The following is an 8,218-nucleotide window of genomic DNA, read 5'->3' on the forward strand; positions in this document are numbered from 1 at the left end:
ACACATCGATAGTGACTCGCCAGAAGCTCCGGGAGCTTGGTTGGGAGGTTCTTATGCATCCACCTTATAGTCCGGACCTGGCATCAAGTGATTACCATCTGTTCCTGTCTCTGGCGAATGATTTTGCTGGTGAAAAATTCGCCTCAAAAGAAGCTTGTGAAAATCGACTGTCCCAGTTTTTTGCCAATAGGGTTTCTATGAGAGAGGCATAATAGAATTATCTTCAAAATAGCAACAAGTTATCGAACAAAATGGTGCATATTTGACCTAAATCGGATCATTCTAACTATGCTAAATAAAGCCTTCAATTTCATGCAAAAATAATGGATTTCTTTTTACTACACCTTATATATAATTTTTTAATATTTAATTAAAATTATCTGGATGATTCACAAACCTTTTTAATGATACTTCATAACTCTTCATACGAAATACAAACGATAACATACCGAACATTTGTTTAATTTACCTCCGGTCATTATTTCCGGCTAAATATATAGTCCAAAAAAGAACAATTAATTACAAATAATAGAATGACACAAATCTTTTCAATTGCACTTCAAAACTCTTCATACGAAATACAAACGACTTAAAATAATTTTCCAACGGGAGTTCTTTTTCGGTTAAGTATATACGAATATTACTGGGAGCTTTCCAATTGCTTAACACATCTCGACACACACGTACACAAAACCAGTTTATTAGTTTATTATCTAAAATATCTTGTAAGATAATATGCAACCAATAAGCTGGTTTTGTGTAACAGAGTGTACGCAACTGGAAAACACCAATTGGGTGCTTTCGAATTGCTTAACACATCTTGACACATATATACACAGAGATGCACAAAGTGTAATGTTGTGCAGGATTCAATTGAAACAAAGTGTATAAGTATGTTGGGTAGGGTTAGGATTATTTTTCAACTGTGCTTATATTTTGGTATTTTTTAATAATGAATAATAAAATCTAAATATTAAAAAAAATATTATCTACTTCACGTCGCAAATGCCAGTGAGTGCTTTCCAATTGCGTAAACTCCGTTACACAAAACCAGTTTATTGGTTGCATATTATCTTACAAGATATTTTAGATAATATGTAACCTATAAACTGGTTTTATGTACGAGTATGCCAAGATGTATTAAGCAATTGGAAAGCACCCAGTTTTTTTTCAAGCCGCTACGCTTATTAACTTTAATTGTCATTAAAAAACACTAGTTTACATAACCGACTAGTAGCCCTTGAGCTGAGAGCGTCCCAATTCACCACGGTACGATTGGACACAACTAACCGATGCGAAGAATTATCTAGTGAATTACTAGGTCGAACCAATCATTACAATCTGTGTCCAATCGTATCGTGGTCAATCGGATCCCACCCCTCGAGCTGAGTACGGATGTGTAATGTTGTGTCGACGATTACAATTGGAACTTGTGTCGCCGTGTGCATGAAAGTGTCTAGGGATATTGCAATTGGAAAGCACTCATTGTTATGTCAAATTGTATGTGAAGGCCTTAAGACCCTTAAAAATGTGAATAGTACAAGCAACTCGAACAAACCTAATATGTTTCATATTCCGGCTACGCTGGACTGAGAGGGTGCTAGGCTATGGTGAGATTTCTACGTGTCGCTAAGGGCTTGTACCCACGATGTTAAAAATTGATTCGAGATCTAAGGTTTATTCGTGTCGCATGCCCCAACGTGCTCCTATTCGCTCCAACGTACTCTGATTGGTCCGCGTATTGACATGAGACAATCAGAGTATGTTGGAGCGAGTAGAAGCACGTTGGGGCATGCGCGCGAACAAACTTCTAGATCCGAGAAAAAAGCAACCAATCCATTTACAGCTTTTACGGAATGGCGACAATTTTATTGGTTACACGTTTCTCGGATCGAGATCTCGAGCCGATTTCAAGCATCGTGGACACAAGTCTTAAAGCCCGTAAAGTCGACGGTCTTTTCTAGTATTTCGTCGGTGACATGGCCAACTATAAAACTATGGCTGGTAGCGCACAATATAAATTTGATGTATTGGCAAAGATAGTAAAACACATGAAAGCGAGGCACAGGATGGAGATGATCATGCCTTAACTCTGAAAGAAATTTTAGACGAAACAAATCAATTAGGTGTTGGATTAAAAGCAGGTATTGATTTACCTGTTCTTATCAATTAAAATAAGTCATTCAATTTCCTTTATATATTTTTAGGTCAAACAATGGCTTCAGACCGAAGCTTTGGTAAAGAATCCTAAGATTGAGGTAACCTCTGACGGCAGATTTGTCTTTAAAGCTATGTATAAGATAAAGGATAAGAAATCCTTACTGAGACTTCTAAAACAGCATGATCTAAAAAGTCTTGGGGGTATTTTGTTGGAAGATATACAGGAAAGCTTACCGCACTATGAGAAATACTTAAAAGTAAATAAAAGAATTCTCTAGAATTTTAACTTTGGCAATAATTTATGTGAGAAACACTAATGTTAATTATACATTTTAGAATCTACAAAATGAAATATTATTTATTACACGGCCACTTGATAAAAAGAAGATTGTTTTTTACAATGACAAGACAGCACAATTTCCTATAGACAAGGAGTTCCAAAAGTTATGGAAAGCTGTTACAGTAGATGCTATGGATGATCAGAAAATAGACCAATATCTTGAGAAACAAGGAATCAGATCCATGCAAGATCACAGACTGAAGAAACCAGCACTGTTCAAAAGGAAGAAACCTGTCAATAGGTGGAAACAATTTAAGAAACCTAGAGATAATGAACATTTGACTGGTGTTTTAGAGACACATGATAATTAAGTAAAATATTAAAATAGAAAGCTATATTAATGATATAAGGGAGAGTATGTAAATACAGTCATGATTTATTTATGATACATGATTTATTTATAATACAGTTATGATTTACTATATCATGGAATAATTAGCTGATAACTTGTTTTTTCCTAATTTAATAAATAAGTAAAATTTGGTGGCATAATTCATTGTAACAATATCTCATTGTAAGTACAAAATAAATATAGAATAATTAATAACAATATAGAATAATAGTATAACACAGGCGTAAACTATTCATATATAACTCACGCTCACAGTCAGCCTTTTGGATTGAAAAGATTACACAACACTTGTTTTCTCTGGGAATGTGATAAATGTAGGAAAGTTAGAATCAGAGTTGGCCATTTTGTATTGTACTTCTTTCTGAATTTGTTTAGTATATATCTCCGAATCTTAACTTTAATAAAAATTTATGTAATCCGCGTATTGGGAAAAGATTATACAATAAAAATTTGTATATTTTATACTAATTGATATAAATCTCATTACTGTACAAATTTATATTTTCTTTGATATTTGTAGCTTTTTGTCTTCATTGATCAGACGGATATAAATTGTCCTGGATGGTGTGAATTATACGAATTATAATTATTCAAATTGTCCTAATCATTTTCTTAAAGATACAGTATTATCGTTCTCATAGATTCTTAAGATGCACTTTTTTATGATATTCGAGCGAAAAGCGACGTCTACTCCTTCGGTAGAGCAGGGTCGCATTCCCTCGCGAATAAACACGTGTCTTGTTGCTGCTGATCATTCTGTCTAACAAAGATTATTTGTTTCTTTTTTTGGCCGCGAGTACTTCTCTGCATAATTCGTGGAAGGATTTCGCGATCTAGGCAACCTGCAACAATCAAAGCTGTTTAAAAACGGCTAGCAATTCGCCGCGCACTTGAGCGGAATTACAATTACCTCCTGCTTGGCAGCAGTTATTTCGCTGAACCAACATTCGAAATCATTAGCCAAGATCTCTCCTTTTTCGGCATTGACTTGCCGTTAATGGAACATATCAGCTTTGTTTCCAACAAGAGCGAGTGGCATCGCGGCTCCGGGATCGGCTACTGCAAGGGCTTTTTTCGCCATCCTCACAAAATTATAGGATCCCCTGTCTGTTATCGAATAAACAAACAGCCATCCGTCCACCTATTGCAAAGTTTCCATCGTTGGTAATTCATCTTCGCTCTGAAAATTGTTCAAGACGTTATACATACATGATCAATTGATATCAATTTGATAGGATAGATCTTTTGTTTGAAATTTTACCTTCGGACATGTATCTAAAATCTCGAAAAGAATAGGTTCTCCGTCAACTAGTACCTCATGCTTGTATCTAGTTTCTGAAAGATAAAAGATTTTCTCCATTTATGTAAATGTAGTCACAATTATTCGTGAAATGTATATAAAGGTCCTTATTTTTAATTCTCTTTTATCGATAAAAATGTCTTCATAAAAGTAGCTTATAAATTTTGCAATTAGCTATAAGTCACTTTTAGAGACATTTTTGTCTCTCCTGCAATAGGTGGTCGGCTTGCTGTTAGTTTATTCGATAACAGACAGGGGATCCTTTAATTTCGTAAGGAAGGCGAAGGATGTCCTCGCGGTAGCCGATTCCGGAGCCACGATGCCACTCGCTCTTATTGAATCTGCAAATTCAATATTTTTTTTAATCCTTATTTTCAATTTTCTTTTACCGACAAAAATGTCTCTAAAAATACTTATGGACCATATCAGCTTTGTTTCCAACAAGAGCGAGTGGCATCGCCGTTCCGGAATCGGCTACCACGAGGACATCCTTCGCCTTCCTCACGAAATTAAAGGATCCCCTGTCTGTTATCGAATAAATCAACAGCCAGCCGACCACGGGTGGGACTCAATTGACCACGATACGATTGGACACATATTGTAATGATTGGTTCGACCTAGTAATTCACTAGATAATTTCATCGGTTGGTTGTGTCCAATCGTACCGTGGTCAATTGGGACGCTGCCGCCGACCACCTATTGCAGGAGAGACAAAAATGTCTCTAAATGTAACTTATAGCTAATTGCAAAATTTATAAGCCACTTTTATGGAGACATTTTTATCGATAAAAGAGAATTAAACTAAGGATCTTTATATATATTTCACGAATAATTGTCCCTACATTTACATAAATGGAGAAAATCTCTTTTTATCTTTCAGAAACTAGATACAAGCATGAGATACTAGTTGACGGAGAATCTATTTTTTTCGAGATTTTATAGCGAATTCGGTTGCTTGCACTAGTGCGCACTGAGTGCGCACTAAGGCTTGTTCATAGTATGTTATTATATTTAAAGATTGTCTTAAATAATTCTCAAATAAATTCTCAAATATTTTTAACCATAATATGATATGTATAACATCCGTACGAATCATTTTATTAGCTAAAATGTTCTTAAATATGTATTTAAGACACGATCTTAAATATAAGAATGTACTGTAAACAAGCCTTAATGCGCACTCAGTGCGCACTAGTGCAAGCTACCGAATTCGCTATTAGATACGTGCCCGAAGGTAAAATTTCAAACGAAAGATCTATCGTATCAAATTGGTATCAATTGGTCATGTATGTATAACGTCTTCAATTTTCAGAGCGAAGATGAATTATCGTCGATGGAAACTTTACAATAGGTGGACGATTTGCTGTTTGTTTATTCGATAACAGACGGGGGATCCTTTAATTTCGTGAGGAAGGCGAAGAAAGCCCTCGCAGTAGCCGATCCCGGAGCCGCGATGCCACTCGCTCTTGTTGGAAACAAAGCTGATACGGTCCATTTACGTCAAGTCAGTGGCGAAGAAGGAAAGAAGATATTGGCTAAAGATTTCGAATGTTAGTTCAGCGAAATAACTACTGCCGAGCAGGAGGTAATTGCAATTTCGCTCAATTGCGCGGATTACTAGCCGTTTTTAAACAGCTTCGATTGTTGCAGGTAGCCTAGGTCGCGAAATCCTTCCACGAATTATGCAGAGAAGTACTCGCGGGCAGAAAAAGAAACAAATCATCTTTGTTAGACAGAATGCTCAGCAGCAATAGGACGCGTGTTTATTCGCGAGGGTAAGCGACTCTGCCGAAGGAGTAGACGTCGCTATTCGCTCGAATATCATAAAAAAGTGCATCTTAAAAATCTATGAGAACGATAATACTGTATCTTTAAGAAAATGATTAGGACAATTTGGATAGTTATAATTCGTACGATTCACACCATCCAGGACAATTTATATCTGTCTGATCAATGAAGGCAAAAAGCTACAAACATCAAAGAAAATATAAATTTGTACAGTAATGAGATTTATATCAATTAGTATAAAATATACAAATTTTTATTGTATAATCTTTTCCCAATACGCGGATTACATAAATTTTTATTAAAGTTAAGATTCGGAGATATATACTAAACAAATTCAGAAAGAAGTACAATACAAAATGGCCAACTCTGATTCTAACTTTCCTACATTTATCACATTCCCAGAGAAAACAAGTGTTGTGCAATCTTTTCAATCCAAAAGGCTGACTGGGAGCGTGAGTTATATATGAATAGTTTACGCCTAAGTGTTATACTATAATTATTCTATATTTATTTTGTACTTACAATGAGATATCGTGACAATTAATTATGCCACCAAATTTTAGTTATTTATTAAATTAGGAAAAAACAAGTTATCAGCTAATTATTCCATGATATAGTACTAAATAAATCATGACTATATTTACATACTCTCCCTTATATCATTAATATAGCTTACTATTTTAATATCTTACTTAATTATCATATGTCTCTAAAACATCAGCCAAATGTTCATTGTCTCTAGGTTTCTTAAATTGTTTCCACCTATTGACAGGTTTCTTCCTTTTGAGCGGTGCTGGTTTCTTCAGTCTGTGATCTTGCATGGATCTGATTCCTTGTTTCTCCAAATATTTGTCTATTTTTTGATCATCCATAGCATCTACTGCAACAGCTCTCCATAACTTTTGGAACCCCTTGTCTACAGGAAATTGTGTGGTCTTGTCATTGTAAAAAACAATCTTCTTTTTATCAAGTGGTCGTGTAATAAATAATATTTCATTTTGTAGATTCTAAAATGTATAATTAACATTAGTGTTTCTCACATAAATTATTGCCAAAGTTAAAATTCTAGAGAATTCTTTTATTTACTTTCAAGTGTTTCTCACAGTGCGGTAAACTTTCTTGTATATCTTCCAACAAAATACCTCCAAGACCTTTTAGATCATGCTGTTTTAAAAGTCTCAGTAAGGATTTCTTATCCTTTATCTTATACATAGCTTTAAAGACAAATCTGCCGTCAGAGGTTACCTCAATCTTAGGATTCTTTACCAAAGCTTCGGTCTGAAGCCATTGTTTGATCTAAAAATATATAAAGAGAATTGAATGACTTGCTTTAATTGATAAAAGCTTAACAGATAAATCGATACATACTTTTAATCCAACACCTAACTGATTTGTTTCGTCTAAAATTTCTTCCAGAGTTAAGGCATGATCATCTCCATCCTGATGCCTCGCTTTCATGTGTTTTACTATCTTTGCTAATACACCAAATTTATATTGTGCGCTACCAGCCATGGTCTTATAGTTGGCCATGTCACCGACGAAATACTAGAAAAGACCGTCGGCCTTACGAGCTTTAAGGCTTGTGTCCACGATGCTAGAAATCGGCTCGAGATCTCGATCCGAGAAACGTGTAACCAATAAAATTGTCGCCTTTCCGTAAAAGCTGTAAACAGAGAGAAGCCTGAGAGCGGCCATGCCATATGCTTTGGCCGACACCGATTCTCGGCCCAGTTGGGAGCGCCATCTGCATCCATTTTTGACTGGGAACTACGTTCCTGACATCCATTTTAATTTGGTGCGTGTCCATTCTACATCCATTTTCTGGCGGTTCGTGTCTGTGCTAAGCACATAATTGCGTGATTGAGTACATCGACCATCGCGCACGGACTTATATCCCATTCGACACGCACATAATCTTCTTCCTCTGTACTCACTGTCATAAATTTATTTGTACGTGTATGTGCATGTACGATATATGACTGTATGATATATCAGTCTCGATAGAAATATACACGAAAAATCAAATGCTATTGTATCAACAGCATCGGTGTAATTGTAATAAATGTTATTAATTTAAATGCAATAAGTAATGCAAGAATCAAATAAAACGTCATACTCTTGTTTTGATAATCGATGTTTTTGAACCAACAGCACGATCTTGTTGTCGGGACTTTATTGTATCAATTATATATGCTTTCTCTTGAAATAAATAAATAATCGTTTTAATGATATATATATATATATATATATATATATATATATATATATATATATATAT

General features: G+C 35.2%; 2 protein-coding genes and 2 pseudogenes across 2 annotated transcripts; 2 read left to right on the forward strand and 2 right to left on the reverse strand.

Annotated features, from left to right (window-relative positions):
* The first annotated feature begins 1,979 nt into the window (after nt 1-1,979).
* On the forward strand, nt 1,980-2,829 carry LOC116853117 (general transcription factor IIE subunit 2-like). Its single transcript, XM_032833996.1, has 3 exons — nt 1,980-2,042; nt 2,208-2,417; nt 2,497-2,829. The coding sequence occupies exons 1-3, from the start codon at nt 1,980-1,982 to the stop codon at nt 2,809-2,811; spliced, it is 588 nt and encodes a 195-aa protein (XP_032689887.1). The 3' UTR covers nt 2,812-2,829.
* A 710-nt stretch (nt 2,830-3,539) lies between these two features.
* On the reverse strand, nt 3,540-4,212 carry LOC116853118 (annotated as a pseudogene).
* Nucleotides 4,213-5,004: 792 nt separating this feature from the next.
* Nucleotides 5,005-6,091, forward strand: LOC116853119 (annotated as a pseudogene).
* A 133-nt stretch (nt 6,092-6,224) lies between these two features.
* LOC116853123 (general transcription factor IIE subunit 2-like) lies at nt 6,225-7,471 on the reverse strand. The gene is made up of 3 exons (XM_032834000.1): nt 7,309-7,471; nt 7,027-7,236; nt 6,225-6,947 (listed from the first exon to the last, which is right to left on the reverse strand). The coding sequence occupies exons 1-3, from the start codon at nt 7,468-7,470 to the stop codon at nt 6,633-6,635; spliced, it is 687 nt and encodes a 228-aa protein (XP_032689891.1). The 5' UTR covers nt 7,471; the 3' UTR covers nt 6,225-6,632.
* Nucleotides 7,472-8,218: the final 747 nt, after the last annotated feature.

Source organism: Odontomachus brunneus, unplaced genomic scaffold, assembly GCF_010583005.1.
Source record: "Odontomachus brunneus isolate Ranch 3 - 2012 unplaced genomic scaffold, Obru_v1 Obru_scaffold_278, whole genome shotgun sequence".
NCBI lineage: Eukaryota > Metazoa > Arthropoda > Insecta > Hymenoptera > Formicidae > Odontomachus > Odontomachus brunneus.

What these genes read in the sequence shown, in the direction of transcription:
- LOC116853117 (XM_032833996.1), top strand. Translation starts at nt 1,980, where the DNA reads ATGGCCAACTATAAAACTATGGCTGGTAGCGCACAATATAAATTTGAT. An exon ending in TTGATGTATTGGCAAAGATA is followed by an intron (nt 2,043 to 2,207) that starts GTAAAACACATG and finishes ATATATTTTTAG; the next exon opens with GTCAAACAATGGCTTCAGAC. An exon ending in ACTATGAGAAATACTTAAAA is followed by an intron (nt 2,418 to 2,496) that starts GTAAATAAAAGA and finishes TATACATTTTAG; the next exon opens with AATCTACAAAATGAAATATT.
- LOC116853123 (XM_032834000.1), bottom strand. Translation starts at nt 7,470, where the DNA reads ATGGCCAACTATAAGACCATGGCTGGTAGCGCACAATATAAATTTGGT. An exon ending in AGTTAGGTGTTGGATTAAAA is followed by an intron (nt 7,237 to 7,308) that starts GTATGTATCGAT and finishes ATATATTTTTAG; the next exon opens with ATCAAACAATGGCTTCAGAC. An exon ending in ACTGTGAGAAACACTTGAAA is followed by an intron (nt 6,948 to 7,026) that starts GTAAATAAAAGA and finishes TATACATTTTAG; the next exon opens with AATCTACAAAATGAAATATT.